This window comes from Canis aureus, chromosome 22, assembly GCF_053574225.1.
Source record: "Canis aureus isolate CA01 chromosome 22, VMU_Caureus_v.1.0, whole genome shotgun sequence".
In the NCBI taxonomy this organism is placed as follows: domain Eukaryota; kingdom Metazoa; phylum Chordata; class Mammalia; order Carnivora; family Canidae; genus Canis; species Canis aureus.
Window position 1 is genome coordinate 26,670,541 of NC_135632.1, and position 16,035 is coordinate 26,686,575.

The 16,035-nt window shown below is 39.6% G+C and overlaps 1 protein-coding gene across 2 annotated transcripts in view; it reads left to right on the forward strand.

Annotated features, from left to right (window-relative positions):
- The first annotated feature begins 498 nt into the window (after positions 1 to 498).
- The window catches only part of PLCL2 (phospholipase C like 2), a 185,485-nt gene continuing 169,948 nt past the window's right edge, over positions 499 to 16,035 (forward strand). The window contains exon 1 of one of the 2 annotated variants that reach the window (XM_077865299.1): positions 499 to 856. In XM_077865299.1, the coding sequence (XP_077721425.1) occupies positions 515 to 856 (342 nt within the window). In that variant the 5' untranslated portion in view covers positions 499 to 514. The remainder of the gene's footprint in view (positions 857 to 16,035) is intronic. The other variant, XM_077865298.1, reaches the window with a different exon arrangement.

Sequence of the window (16,035 nt, forward strand, 5' to 3'; positions counted from 1 at the left end):
CCGGGGCTGGGGGCCGGGTTCCCGCGCGCCGGGCGCTGCGATCGCCCCGGAGGCGGTGCCCGGGGCCCCGGGGAGGGCGCCCCCAGGCCCTCGGGCGGCAGGCGCGCAGCCTCGGGGAGGGCGCCCCGGGGCGCAGTGCGCGCCCGGCCCGCGCGGCTATTTTTGGCGCCCGCGGCGGCTCGCGTGCGGGGCGTGTTCTCCTTCCCCAGGTACGCGAGCCGGGCCCCGCCGCCGCCGGAGCTCACTGGGTCTCTCTTCTCGCCCCTGCAGGAATCTGCCGAGAAGTGTGCCGCCACGACTGGGACCGTGCGCGAGGCGAGCTCGAAACAAACATCACAGCTAAATTAAAAAAAAAAAAAAAAAAAAAAAAAAAAAAAAAAAAGCGGAAGAAGCGGCGGCGGAGGCGGCGGCGGGAGGCGGCGAGGAGGAGGGGCCGCGCGCGGCGGCCCGAGGCGGCGGCGGGGACGCGGGGACGCGGGGACGCGGCTTTGTGCTGGCGGGTCGTGGGGCGCCCATGGCGGAGTGCGGCCGGGGGGGCGCCGCCGGCGGGGCCCTGCCCACCTCCCCGGGCCCGGCCCTCGGCTCCAAGGGCGCCCTGAAACCTGCAGCCGGGGAAGGCGGCGGCGGCGGCGGCGGCGGCGGGGGAGGTCGCCTCGGCCACGGGCGGGCGCGCTGTGACAGCGGCGGGGTTTCCAACGGAGACTGCAGCCTCGGCGTGTCCGGGGACGAAGCCCGAGCCAGCCCCGCCAGGGGACCCCGCGGCGCCGCGCTCGCCCCGGCCCCCGGCGCGGCCGCCTGCCCCCTCCCCCGGGAGAGCAAACCCGGCGGCCTGCCCCGCCGCAGCAGCATCATCAAGGTAGGTGGGAGAAGGGCGCTCAGCCGCGCACCCCCGCCGCCCCCGGGGTCAGCCCCCGAGAGGGGAGGAGTCGTAAGCGGAGCCCCCCTGCTGACGGGAACCGCTGGTGCATGGGCGCTTGGGGTGCTGGAGCAGGGATGGGATGCAGATGGCATTCGGAAAGAATGGAGAGGTGATCCTTGATGTGCAGGGGGAGCCGTGCTCGGACGCTCCGGGTTGAACTTGGGGCTGTCACCTCCCCCAGCACTGGCCTGGAATGATGGCCTGTACCCGGCTGGGCAGGACATGCTCCTTCCTCTGTGGTAGCCTTGGCCGGTAACGGACTCCCTGCGAGGTGTCTATTGTACGTTGAAGACAGTGGTTATGGGAAAACATTTTCTTAAAAATCCCAGGTGGTGAACAGAGGTTATTCAGTAGGTTTCTTCTGATCAGGATCTAGTTGCCTCTTGCAAACGGTTGTACTTGGAGGGTGCAAAATCTCTGGTCACTCAGTCCGGGGCGGGGGGGCAGCGGGGGGGGGGCGGGGATGGAGGTTTCTGAACATAAATGAAGATTTCCGCTTTCTTAGGCTCCAAAGCACTGAGACATTACAGTTCTGCACAATTTAATCTTTTCCTTGCTGCAGTTAGGCAGGCCTCCAGTTCTGTGGAAGTTCTTTTGAGCAGTTTGCCTGGTTTTGGTATCTTTTGCAGAGCGTTCCTTAGCAGAAGAAAGGCGGCAATTGTTTTGTGCATCTTAAACTCAAGAAGTGACATTAGGAACTCCTCTTGAGTTTGTGGTGGTTTCATTCTAATACTACATTTCGGTCTGCAGTGTAAAAATATTTCTCGTGACGTGGAAGTGAAAAAAAATAGTTCATCAGCTAAGAAGAGCAGAGCCTTAAGCAAGAGTAGCTCATTCTGCTTAAGTTCAGAGCAAATATGAAAACATTTCTTTCTGAAAATCAGGGGGTTACCAGGACAGTGAGCAGCAAAGCACACTGACAGGGAAGCACCCACCCTTCCTGTGACCCATGGGAGAGAAGGCGAAACAGGCCACAGTAAAGAGAATTGGCGCTGGTGGTATTTGAAATTTAATCGGACCTCCAGAAATCCTCTAAGGACTCTGTAGCGTCTCATGGCGTTATCAGCTTCTGCAGTAATCGAGTGAAATATACCACCTTCCTACTCTGTAACAGGCAGTTGTGAAACTGCTTTTCGCTTTGTCATCTGTTTGTACAGTTTATGTCTGGGCAAGGGCATGAGTGAAGGGCTTAAAGATCAAGTGTATTAACTGTCTGCAGTAGGCGTGGAGAATTTAAGGAAAGTAACCTATTTTTTGCTGCATACCTGGCTTTTACAAAGTGACTTCTATTTTCTTTTACCCTGTAAGCTTATGTTTCCTTGGCAGTTGCTTTCAGCTATGCGAGATAATCAATCCTGTTAACAGAGTTCTGTGTCATGTCTGTTTTTATTGGCTGCCAGGTACTTGTAGTGATATTGCATTGTGGTGTTAATGAAATTTGAGGTGAAAATTCCGGGGAAGGGACCAGCCTACCTAATTTGAATTTTCTTCCCCAATTTTATGGAGGACCTGTTTTTGCACTGTTTTTTTTTTTTTTTTTTTTTTTTTAAATCAAGCTTTATTGGTGTCCATACTGGGATCCACAGTGTAACTTATTTAATTAAAACAGCTGTTTTAATTTTATATTCAGAATGGGAAGAAAGATGATTTGCTGATATTTCTGATATGTGGAGTTGAGACCATGTTGGTAGATATCATTTCTTCATTGAAGATTCTAGAAGCACATGGGGAAATCACTAACTATTCAGCAATCACTGCTTTTGAATTTTGAAACTTTGAAAGATATCTTTGTCATTTTTCTTTTTTCTAATGAAGGCAGCTGGTTTCTTGTTCAGAGTTGTATCCCTGGATACACAGTCCCAGGAACATAGTAGGGGCTCAATAGATTGCTTCCTGAATGAATGGAGGCATGATAAGGAAATACATTTCTCCAAGTTCTCTTAATTTCTAAAATTGGTAATTTGGTATTTACCAGTCTCATATCTTGTTCATTTTCTTATACCTCCTAAGATGACTTGATTTACTCCTTTTTCTTTCCTCTGTGTCAGTGTGTCAATGTACATTTTCTTAAACATCCTTTGAAACTATGACAATAGTGTTGAAAGTTGATCAAGCCTCGGTTATAGGAAAGGGGTATACGGTTATAGGAAAGGGGTATACCGTATTTAAGTATGTAACTGACTTGATATGTTTCCCTTTGAATTGGTGCTTGAAGGATCAAGATTTTAGAAACTTAGTATGGTGTTTTCTACAGACATAATGGTATCAAGGCAATATTTTGATAGAATAAAGGGATCTTTAACGTCACATTTCGTAAAGCAATGAATAGTGCACATTTTTGTCACATGAGTGGCAGAAATGATTTCACTTTGTTAAAAAATAGTAAAAAACAAAACAAAACAAAAAACTTAGCAGAAGCTCATGTAAAAAAGCAATAGAGCTATCTTTCTCTGGCTTCCTTATGTTCTTTTTGAATATAATGGATGAATTCAGTCAGGTGATGGCAACATAGAGGCAGGAGTAGATGGGTAAGCAAGGTGATAATTGGGGGCTTGAGAGCATGGCAGGGAGTTGCTAGCTAAGGAACAGAGGCCAATATTTAGGGGGTTGCTTTAGTTGAAATGTTGGGCTTGTGAGCTGTGCCTGTTTCCTAGCTTCCATTTTCATTACCATCTTGACATTTCTCTTAGGTTGGGGATCCCCAAGTCAGAGGGAGAAATAGCAGCCCATATGTGATAAGCAGTGAGCACAGAAAGAGGATTATTGCTTAGATGCAGGACATATGCAGAAATACACTGTGGGCTGACCAGAATTATATTTCTCATTTAAAATGATTTCTTTGGAACTCCATCTGTTTTGTAAATATGGTGTTGAGTAAGAAATTGTTGTAAAACTACATTTTCTGCCAAAATAGATGCACAGATCTGTTCTAAGAGAGCTCCTTGGTTATGGTAACAATGTGATGAAAATTCAGAGTGAGCAACCCTATAGAATCTTTTACAAATACATTGAGAAGATAAATAAATCATGGAACACATCATCAGACTTCTCTACTTTTCCTTAGCTTATTGGAAATCATGTTACACTTTTTAGATTATTTATAAAGGCCCATTACCAAATTTTGAGAGAAGGAGCCATTATATTTGTCATCTTAAGTAATCTAGTAAATGAAAACATCACTTTCATTTTCTCTTTCCATATTTCATTTCATCACACCGGTACACCCCACGCTTTCTTTTGAAACAGTTAATTTGCTTAATTGTTTAGGCGACATCCACTTTTTACAAATAGCTCAGTCCTTTAATTCAAAGACTTGGGCTAAAAATGTGAAGTAGCATTTTAGGCCTTTGATTTCCTTTTAATTTTACAAGTAGATGTAGTTAAAATGCCTATTAGTTTAGATGGTTTATTTTAATTTAAAGTTAATTGAATATTTTGGTCGGTACTTTTAAAAAGGTGATATAAATTGCATAAACAAAATTTACTCTTGGTGGTGTCCAGTTCTATGAGTTTTGACAGACACATTCGTGTAACCACCACAATCCAAATAGAGAATAAAAAAATTCATCACCTGCAAAAAATTCTCCGACTCCCTTTGTAGTCTTCCCCTCTTCACATGCCCAGACTATGGCAACTACTGATCCTGGGTACTTTTTTAATGAGTAGGAACGTAGAGCCATTGCATTATTTTGGTAGTTAAAAGTAATTACAATAGATACTGTTTATTAAACACACTATGTGCAAAAGACATGAAAAGTGCTTAACATAATTCTGTGACTTGGTCCTGTCCCAGCTATGAAGGCTGAAGAAAACTAGAGTTCAGACAGGTGAACCACTTGCCTAAGGTGCCAGAGCTGTTTTTTTTTTTTTTTTTAAGATTTTTATTTATTTATTCATGAGAGACACACAGAGAGAGGCAGAGACACAGGCAGAGGGAGAAGCAGGCTCAACGCAGGGAGCCCAACGTGGAACTGGACCCCAGGTCTCCAGGATCAGGCCCTGGGCTGAAGGCGGCGCTAAGCCGTTGAGCCACCCGGCTGCCCAGTTTTAAATTTTCTATATAATTAAGGTAGCATTGGTGGCTTGGAATGCTGGATTTATTCCCTTTAAATGCAGGAGATACTGGAGGGAACCCAAAGAATATTCCTGCTGGCAGAAGAGGTCAAGAGCTAATATAGCCAGGCAACTATAGTTACCTGTTGTGGCTGCTTTACCAGAACCTCCAGCTTCATTGGGACAGTGGTTGATCTTGCCCAACGCAGCAGCCCTTATTTTTCTTAATACCATCATTGTTGCTATCATGGTGTATAGGGGAAGCACTTTTACCACCTTCATACCAACATATGTCTCTACGTCTTAATGCCAAACACCCCAAGGTGGGGATGAAGCAGACGTTTGCATATAATATACATTTAAACAAAATTAAATTATATTTAAACAAAATAATACGGATGGGATATCATATTATATTGCCGGCGGTTTAAATAAACTAAGACTCCTTGAAGGCAAAAAGTTGGGCTTTATTTATCAGTTCTGCATGGATAACAGGCACTCAATAACCATTTATTTAATTGGATCTTAAAAATAGTATCTGCATTTGGCTTTAGATTTTTTGTTGTCAGATGGAGGGAAGGAGGCGACAACTGCATGCTCAACAAACTTGTGGGCATATCATATATAGTAAACAAACAGTAACTGGATCACAGAGTGAGTTTGTCTGAATAGATAGGCAGCCTGGATCATTTAGGTCAGAGAACTGTAATGCCCAATCAGCAACTCCCCACTTCACTTTGTCCTAATGCATTTTAGGCCACATAAGATAACTTTTGAAAGGCTAGGGAGTGGTTGCTTGTCTCAGCCTACTCAAAGAACTTTTGTCACAATTCAGAGTTCCATTTTCAGGAGTAATTAGAGGGTATTAATTTTCATACCCTAAAAATTACTTCCCCCCTTTCTTGTTTTCCAGCCTCGCCTCAAAGCAGTTGTTTGATCTCTGTTTTTTTTTTTTTTTTCTTTTCTTTCACCAAATCCAAATAGACAACTGATAGGAAATTGTTTATTTTTTTTTTTTTAATTGTTGATCTTGGTCGCTTAAGTTATTTTCTTAGAATGCTCTCTCCCAGAATCTGTTCAGTTCCTTTTATAGTTCTGTGTGCTCTGCAAGGGGTGCTAAACTAGACTGTTCTTCTTTTCTTAAATACTTAAGTTACCCACCCCTCATTATTCAACAAAATAGGGCAATGCTATTTACATCCTAAATGCAGATATAAATGAGGTATGAACATTCATTGTTTCTCTCCAGACTTTATTTTATACATATGTGTTCAAGAATAGATGCTCAAGGAGTGCCTGGGTGGCTCAGTTGTTTAAGTGTTAGACTCTTGATCTCAGCTCAGGTCCTGATCTCAGCGACATGAGTTCAAGTCCTGCATTGGGCTCTATGCCCAGCTACTTAAAAAAAAAAAAAAAAGTATAGATGCTTTATTTCTTATTAATATTAAGTTTTGGCTGTCATTAGTCATCAACTAGATCCTAGATTAGTTTAGCTACTTTCTAATTTTATATTAATGGGATTCTGTACTGCAGGGGTATTCAAATCTTTTTTAATACTTCACCAGACACTGTGTGCTTGCAGGCTGCCCAAATGGCTTTTTTCTACTGATAAGAGTGGTAGATCAAGATAAAGTTGTGGTTGGCATAAGAGTATTACAGTAACTCAAACAGGTCAGAACCAGGGAAGTTTCAGTAGTACCTATTTTCCTTATGTCAGAATAATTTCATAGCTTTTGAGTGGTCAAAGTATATAATTAATCATGCTGAGCTTTCATGACAATGGTGTGAGTGGTTCCAGGCTGCTGGCAAGACACTTGGCCCCTGCCTAGTTCCAAGTAGTAGAAAAGGGCAGGTGGCTAGGCACTGCTGGCTGCCTGCTTGGTTACCTGGCAGTGGTAATTAGGTAAAGCATGTTCTAGCTAATACTTTCAGTTGGGCTGTACTGGGAGGTCTTGGGCTGCACTCAGGCCACATGTTGCATATCTGAATTGTTGAGGCAGAGCAGTGGTAAGAAAAAGAGTGTGGAGTTAGGTGCTGGATCGACTCTGGCTCCCTCTCCTGTTCTGTGTGGCCTTGGGTGAGATAAATATTTAAGTCTGTGTGTCTAGTTACATAGTCTCTAAAATGGAAAGACCCCCCCCTCATAGTGTTGTGGGAAGATTAAATGGGGTAATGTGTATATGAAATATTCAGAGCGGTGCGTGGTGCCTGAGAAGCACTCAATAAGCACCACCTAGTATGTTTGTTTTTCTGATTTTTGGTTTCTCTTTCTTAGAGTTTATCCTGAGATGAGCAAACTCACTTAGCTCCATTTGAGTTGGAGATCTGCCATGCCCATTTTGGAAGTTTTGTCTTTGGAAATAATGCAGAATGTACCAAGAGAGATTTATCAGACATATTCTAAAGATGCTTTCAAAAATGATATGTTTTGGTGCCTTTCTAAATCTGATGCCTCAGTACAACTGTGCGCATGCCTCAGTCACCCCAGCCAAGTGATCAGAGGGTACTGAACATTGGTTTCATTGAGCCAAGCACCCATATGTCTTGATTTTCCCAGAACAGTCCAGATTTACACCTTTTGTCCTGATAAAATTATTAATAGTGCCTCCTTTCACTCTCAGAGGCTTCCTGGTTTGGATGATAAATAATATGGTCACCCTGCTGATCTGCTATGCCAGAGCCCCAGGTGACTACTCTCTATGCCCAACTTAGCCTTTAGATTTATACTTGTTTCTTCTCAGCCTGGGTGCTTCCCTCCTCTGTGTCCTCTTCAAGGTCTTCCTCAGGTAGTAAGAAGCAGAATTCCTCTGATGAATTGAATTGTTCTTTCTCTGCCTTCCAACCACCACTCTGTCGGTTTCTCTATATAGCCCTGGTTCCTTCCACCTCTTCTGTAACTTTGTCTTACTCACCTTGAGCTTATGGAGACACCTAGTTTAGTGCCTTGTGGAAAGCATGGTTTTAGGTATATACTTGTTGAAAAAAACTGTAAATGGATGAATAAATAGACAGGGGTTCAAACAAGATATTATTTAGACTTCGACTATGTTTTTAAATTGAGGTAAAATTGGTATAAACATTATATTAGTGGGTGTACATCATACTAATTTGGTGTTTGTAATGTACTACAAAGTGATTATCGCAAAAGTCTAGTTGCTGTCACTCTCTAGTAGGTCCCCTTTACACATTGTGCCTACCCCCCATGCCCATTCCCTCTTGATAACCACCAATCTGTTCTCCATAACTACAAGCTTTGTTTTGTAATATTTGTTCCTTTCCTCTTTGAATTTCACATGTAGGTGAAATCACATGGTAGGTATTTGCCTTTCTCTGTCTTATTTCACTTAGCATAATAGCTAAGCATAACTCAAGGTCCATCCGTGTTGTCACAGATGGCAAGATTTCATTATTTTTATGGCTGCATAGTGTTCCATTGTATAAACCATATCTTCTTTATCCATTCATCCGAGTGGACACTTAGGTTGTTTCTGTATCTTAGCTATTGTAAATAATGCTGCTATGAACATAGGGGTCCATATATATTTCAAGTTAATATTTTTGTTTTCTTTGAACAAATACCCAGAAGTGGAATTACTAGATCATATGGTAGTTGTGTTTTCAACTTTTTGAGGAACCTCCATATCGTTTTCCATAGTGGCTGCACTAATTTATATTCCTACCAACAGTATACAAGGGTTCTCTTTTCTTCACATCCTCTACCACACATGTTATGACTTGTCTTTTGATAACATTCTAACAGGTATGAGGGAATATCTCATTTTGGTTTTGTTTTGCATTTCTCTGATAATAATGATATTGACCGTCTTTTTTATGTGTGTGTTGGCCATCTGTATGTCTTCTAGCCCATTTTTTATTTGGATTTTTTTTTTCTATTGATTATATTAAGATTTTTAAAAAATGTATTTTGGATATTAATTCCTTATCGGATCTATCATTTGGAAATATTTTCTACTCTTTACTAGGTTGCCTTTTAATTTTGTTGATAGTTTTCTTTGCTATACAGAAGTGTTTGAGTTTGATGTAGTCCCACGTACTTATTTTTGTTTTGTGGCCTTTACTTTTGGAGTCAGAAAAAAAATTAATGCCAAGACCAGTGTCAAAGAGCTTATTGCTTATGTTTTCTTCTGGAAGTTTTATGATTTCAGGTCTTATATTCAAGTCTTTAGTCCATTTTGGGTTAATTTTTATGTAGGGTATAAGGTGGTGGCCTGCTTTCGTTCTTTTGCATATGACTGCCCGGTTTTTCCAGCACCATTAATGAAAAGACTAGCCTTTTCCTACTGTATGTTCTTGGTTCTTATTTTATGTGTTAATTGAATATATATATATATATATATATATATATATATATATATATATATGGCTTTACTTTTTCTTTTTGGCTCTCTGTTTTGTTCCATTGATCTCTGTGTCTGTTTTTGTGCTAGTACCCTACTGTTTTGATTATTATAGCTTTGTAGTATATTTTGAAATCAAGGATGATACCTCTAGTTTTTCTTTCTCAAGATTGCCTTGGCCATTTGTTTGTTTGTTTGTTTGTTTTTTTGTGGTTCTACACAAATTTTAGAATTATTTGTTCTAGTTCTATGAAGAATGCCACTGGAGTTTTGATAGGGATAATAGTGAATTTATAGAATGCTTTGGGTAGTATGGACAATTTAATAACCTTAATTCTTCCAATCATTTGTGTCTTTTTCATTTCTTTCTTCAGGGCCTTATAGTTTTCAGTGTGTAGAGTTTTCACCTCCTTGGTTAAATTTATTTTTAGATATTTTACTCTTTTTAATGTATTTGTAAGTGGGATTTAAAAAAATCTCTTTCTGATGGATTATTATCAGTCTATAGGAATGCAACAGATTTCTGTATATTGGTTTTGTATCCTGCAACTTTACTGAATTCATTTATTCTAACAGTTTTTCACTGGAGTCTTTAGGGTCATGTTATCGGTAAATTGTGCAGTTATACTTCTTCCTTTTTTTATTTGCTCTTTATTTCTTTTTCTTGTCTAATTTCTCTGGCTAGAATTTTTAATACTATGTTGAGTAAAAGTGGGAAGAGTAGGCATCCTTGTTTTGTTTCTCATCTTAGAAAAACTCAGCTTTTCACTGTTGAGTATGAGGTTAGCTGTGGGTTTCTCATATATGGCCTTTATCATATTGAGGTACATTCCATTTATACTGAGTTTGTTGAGAGTTTTTTTCATAAGTGGATATTGAGTTTTGTCAAAAGCTTTTTCTGAATTTATTAAGAAGATCATATATCTTTCATTTTGTAAATGTGGAGTATCAAATTGATTGATTTATGGGTGTTGAATCATCCTTGTATCCCTGGAATAAATCTCACTTGATCATAGTATATGATCCTTTTAATACATTCTTGAATTTGGTTTGCTAATGTTTTGTTGAGCAGTTTTGCATCTGTGTTCATCAGGGATATTGGCCTGTAATTTTCTTATGGTGTTCTTGTTAAGTTTTGGTATCAGGGTAACGTTGGCCTCATAAAATGAGTTTGGAAGCATTCCCTCCTCTTCAGTTTTTGGAATAATTGAGACATATAGGTATTGAATCTTTATTGAATATTTGGTAGAATTCACCAGTGAAGCCATCTGGTCCTGCACTTTTGTTTGTTGGGAGGTTTTTGAGTATTAATTCAATCTCCTTACTATTCGTTGGTCTGTTCAGATTTTCCATTTCTTCATGATTCAGTCTTGAAAGAGTGAATGTTTCTAGGAATATATCCATTTCTTCTAGGATGTCAACAGTTCAACAATTTTTTGCTGTATAAATTATTCATGGTAGTCTCTTAGAAAGCTTTGTATTTCTGTGGTATTTATTGTAACTTCTCTTTTGTTTTTGGTTTATTTGTGTCTTCTCTTTTTTCTTTGTGAGTCTAGCTAAAGGTTTGTCATTTTTATGTTCTTAAAGAACCATCTCTTAGTTTCATTGATTTTTTTTTTTATTTCATTTATTTCCTCTCTGATCTTTATTTCCTTTTTATACTAACTTTGGGCTTTATTTTTTTTTCTAGTTTCTTTAGATATAAAGTTGGATTATTTTATTTGAGATTTTTCGTATTTCTTGAGGTAGGCCTGTATTACTATGAACTTCCCTCTTAGAACTATTTTTCGTTGCGTCCCATAGATTTTGGACTGTTATATTTCCATTTTCATTTGTCTTAAGGTATTTCTTTGACTTCCCTTTTGATTTCTTCATTGACTCATTTGTTTTTCAATATCATGTTGTTTAATCTCCACATATTTTTGGTTTTTCCTGTAATTGATGTCTAGTTTCATACCATTATGGTCAGAGAAGAGGCTTGATCTGATTTCAGTCTTCTTAAACTTGTGATGTTTTGTGACCTAAAATGTGATCTGTTCTGGAGAATGTTCCATATAAATTTGAGAAAGAATGTATCGTGTATCCTGTATGTGTATCCTGCTGCTTTTGAATGGAATGTTTTGTATGTATCAATTAATATATTTCTATATCCATCTGATCTCTCCATTTCAGATATATCTATTATTATCCATCTGGTCTAAAGTGTTTAAAACCAGTGTCTCCTTATTGGTTTTCTGTCTGGATGAGCTATCCATTGATGTAAGTGGGGTACTAAAGTCCCCTACTATTATTGTATTGCTGTCAATTTCTTCCCTTTAGGTCTGTTAATATTTGCTTTACATATTTAGGTGTTCCTATTTTGGGTGCATCAGTATTTAAAAAAATGTTACATCTTTTTGTTGTATTGATATCTTTATCATTATGTAATGCCCTTTATTTAGTCTCTTATGATACTCTTTGTTTTAAAATCTATTTTGCCTGATGTAAGTATAGCTGTACCAGCTTTCTGTTTCTGTTTGCATGGAATATCTTTTTCCATCTCTTTACTTTTAGCAAATGTGTTTTCTTAGATATGTAATGAGTCTCTTGTAGACAACATATGGCTGAATCTTCTTTTTTTTAAATCCATTCAGCCACTCTGTCTTTTGATAGGAGAATTTAATCCAGTTACATTTGAAGTAATTATTGATAGGCATTAATTATTGCCATTTTGTTAATTGTTTTCTGGCTGTTTTTATAGATCCTTTCTGTTTCTTTATTCTTCTTTCTCTTTCTTTGTGATTTGATGACTTTCCTTAGTGTTATGTTTCAGTTGTTTTCTCATTATCTTTTATGTATCTGTTATAGGTTTTTGCTTTCTGATTACCATGGGATTCACTTATAACCGCCTATAAGCAATATAATATAATATAACAATATATTGTTATAAGCAATCTATTTTAAGTTGATAGCAACTTAAATTTTAATACATTCTAAACTCTACATTTTTAACTCCTGCTTCCCACATTTTATGTTTTTGATGTCTTATTTTACATCTTTTTATTTTGTGTGTCCTTTAACTAATTATAGTTAGTTTCGCTACTTCTGTCTTTTAGCCTTCATACTAGTTTTATTTAGTGGTTAATCTATTACTTTTACTGTATATTTATCTTTACCTGTGAAATTTTTACTTTTATGTTTTCTTGTTACTAGTTGGCTTTTCTTTTCATGTTAAAGAAGTCCCTTCAAACATTTCTTGTAAAGCCAGTTTATTTTTTTTTTTTAAAAGGATTTTCAATTTTTATTTATTTATGATAGCCACACACAGAGAGAGAGAGAGAGAGGCAGAGACACAGGCAGAGGGAGAAGCAGGCTCCATGCACCGGGAGCCCGATGTGGGATTCGATCCCGGGTCTCCAGGATCGCGCCCTGGGCCAAAGGCAGGCGCCAAACCACTGCGCCACCCAGGGATCCCGTAAAGCCAGTTTAGTGGTGATGAACTCCTTTCGTTTTTGCTTGTCTGGGAAACTGTTGTCCCTTCAATTCGAATGATAATCTTGCCAGGTATTTTTGGTTGGAAGTTTTTTCCTTTTAGTATTTTGTATACATCATGTCACTTTCTTCTGGCCTGAAAAGTTTCTGTTGAAAGATCAGCTGCTAGTCTCATAGAGATTACATTGTATGTATGTATGTATGTATTTATTTATTTACTTATTTTTAAAGATTTGTTTATTTATTTATGATAGACATAGAGAGAGAGAGGGGGGCAGAGACAGGAGGAGGGAGAAGCAGGTTCCATGCCGGGAGCCCGATGTGGGACTTGATCCCGGGACTCCAGGATTGCGCCCTGGGCTGAAGGCAGGCGCTAGACCGCTGAGCCACCCAGAGATCCCCGATTACATTGTATTTAAAAGTTGTTTTTCTCTTGATGATTTTAAGCTTCTTTATCTTTCACTTTCGACATTTTAATTATGTTTCTTGGTGTGGATGTCTTTGGGTTCATCTTATTTGGAATTCTCTGTGTTTCCTGAACTTGGATGTCTGTTTTCCTTCCCCAGGTTGGAAGTTTTCAACTTTTAGTTTTCAAATAAGTGTTCTACAACCTTTCTTCTGTGAGCCCTATAGTGTGGGACCCCAGAGTGTTATTCTGCCTAATAGTGTTCCATGGATCCTTTAAGCTCTTTTCACTTTTTATTTTAAAGATTTTATTGATTGATTGATTGATTATGTGCAAGTAGTAGGAGGGGTAGAGGGAGGGAGAATCTCAAGCAGACTCCCTGCTGAGTGTAGAGCTCCATGACTCTGAGATCATGATCTGAGCTCCATGACTCTGAGATCATGATCTGAGCTGAAATCAAGAGTCAGATGATTTCTGACCCAGGTGCCCCCATCTTAACTTTTTAGAATTCTTTTTCTCTTTTTGAAGCTTTGTTTTGTTGATTTCCGTGGCTTTGTTTTCCAGGTCACTGATCTGCTTCATCTAGTCTGCTGTTAAACCCCTCTAGTATATTTTTGAGTTCAGTTCTTTCATTCTTTAGCTCTGTGACTTCTGTTTGATACTTTCATATATTTTCTATTTCTTTGTGGAAGTTCTCACTGTGTTCATTCATTCTTCTCTTGAGTTTGATGAGCATCTTTATGACCATTACTTTGAAAACTTTAACAGGCTGTGAGAGAGTACTGAGAGTGCAGACTGTTTGTGGCTTTAGTGATGTTGATGAAGAGCACTGGGGGCAGGGCATGCTTGCAACTTTAGAGACACAGGGGAAAAACATTGGGATGGGGCATACTGGGAGCTGTAACAAGGCTGTATCCATGCACATTTACCTGAGCTAGCAAGGTGGAGAGTGTGTGCAAAAATGATGGTCACTAGTGCCCCTGTCCCCAAGGAACCCCACCTGGTCCCTGTCCCTCTGGCAGATGTTTTGTGATTAGCGAGTGAGTTTCCTTCGTGTATTATCCAGTCACCTCTCAACCTGCTGCTGTTGTGCTGGTCCTAGGATGAGCAAGTTCACACATAAACCTCTCAAAAGGAGTATCTCAGATTCCCACAGACCTCTAGGTCCCCTGGATATAAACCTTGTTTATTTTCACAGCCAAACATTTTGGGGTCCTCGTCTCTCCAGTGCAGGTCCCGAGGTTGGTGTGCCTTGTGTAGGGAAAGGTACTTTCACTCCTCGGAGAGAGGCTCTGGATCTGTGAGATCCCTTCCTACTCTAGGTGCTATGCTGGGTGTGGAGTTTTTGGGCAAGACCCTGTCTCTCTGCGTCTTCTACCTATCTTGATGTGGCCCTTTTATCCCTTGTTGTGGAGGGTTCAACTAGTTTTCAGTTCTTTTTCAGCAGGACTTATTCCATATGTAGCTGCAGATTTGGTGTGGCTGTGGGAGGAGTGAATTCAGAATCTTCCTATGCTGCCATTTGGGACGCCCTCCAACCCCAGTTGGTTTTGATTGGAATATAAAACTCAGTGGGCTGTGTACTTCAAAGCAGAAATTTATTTCACATACATAATTGTGGAAGCAATCAAATGGAAGGAAATACCTTCATTGAATTTAGATCCAGGAGTTTGGTTGGTTCAAGAATTGTTCTGTAAGTTGTTAATATAAATGATCTGTCCCTGTTGTGCCCCTGAAATAAGAGTAGACCTTTGAAAATTTCTTTTGATTCATGATCTGCTACGAAGTTGAAAAAGCATGGCAAGAGATCTTACTGTTTGTTAAAACATTTAATGTCTTATGGTATTTGATTTCTTTAAGTGATGTCTGTAGTCTCTGCTTATAGTATATTTTTAAGAAACTAAATTACTTTTAATTGTCATTATATTGGATTGTCAAAAGATATTCATTGGGAATGCTACAGAATTAATAATAAAAAAATACATGAAGAATATAGAGTACTAATAGGCAGAATTGTAGAAGTAGGATCTTTAATCCCTCAGCATATTTTGTCATACAGTGTTAGAAATTATACCTTTGGTTGCCACTCAAGGATTGGTGTAGAAGAGATACTAAGAAATGCTTTGTATGCAAGTCTCCCTACAGCCTCCAAGGAGACATTATCATTCTCTTTCAACAGACAAGGAAACTCATTCCTCAAAGTTTGGGAATTTCCAGGCAAGGTCACAGAACTTATAAGAGGCAAAGCCCACATGAGACCAGGTTTGATTGACTCGAAAGCCTACACTTTAAACTGCTCATCACCCACTTTCTATTTCATCTTCTGAAATGTGTCTTTGACTTTTTCCTTTTTTTCTCTTACTTGCCTCAGGCATTCTGACTCGTTGATCATAGCAATTTCTACCAGTCCTAAAATAGATGACTGATTTTTAGGAAATTTTGGCCTTCTGTGGTTGAATCTTGGGATGAAGCCCAACATGTACCTAATCAACAAATAGCCTTGCAATGGTCCTCTCCACCATGCCATAGGTTTCTGTTGGATCCATAAAACTAAGATTTTGTCCTTTTCTTCTCTGCTTTCCTTTGATGGATTTGAAAACTTCTTAGGAGGGAGGTCATTTTCCGCTTTTGTTTCTTTTTTTAACAGAATGTTGATTTACAGTTACTTTTTAGAGTACTGGAAGGTAGATAGTAATTAGTAACAATTTGTTTTTAGGTAAGTTTCTTCTGATAGTATCTCTATCTGTATTTGTTTTGGGATTGTCAGACAATTATGAAATTATAGAAAGCTTTTAATACTTAAAATACATTACGAGGTAATTGGTAGT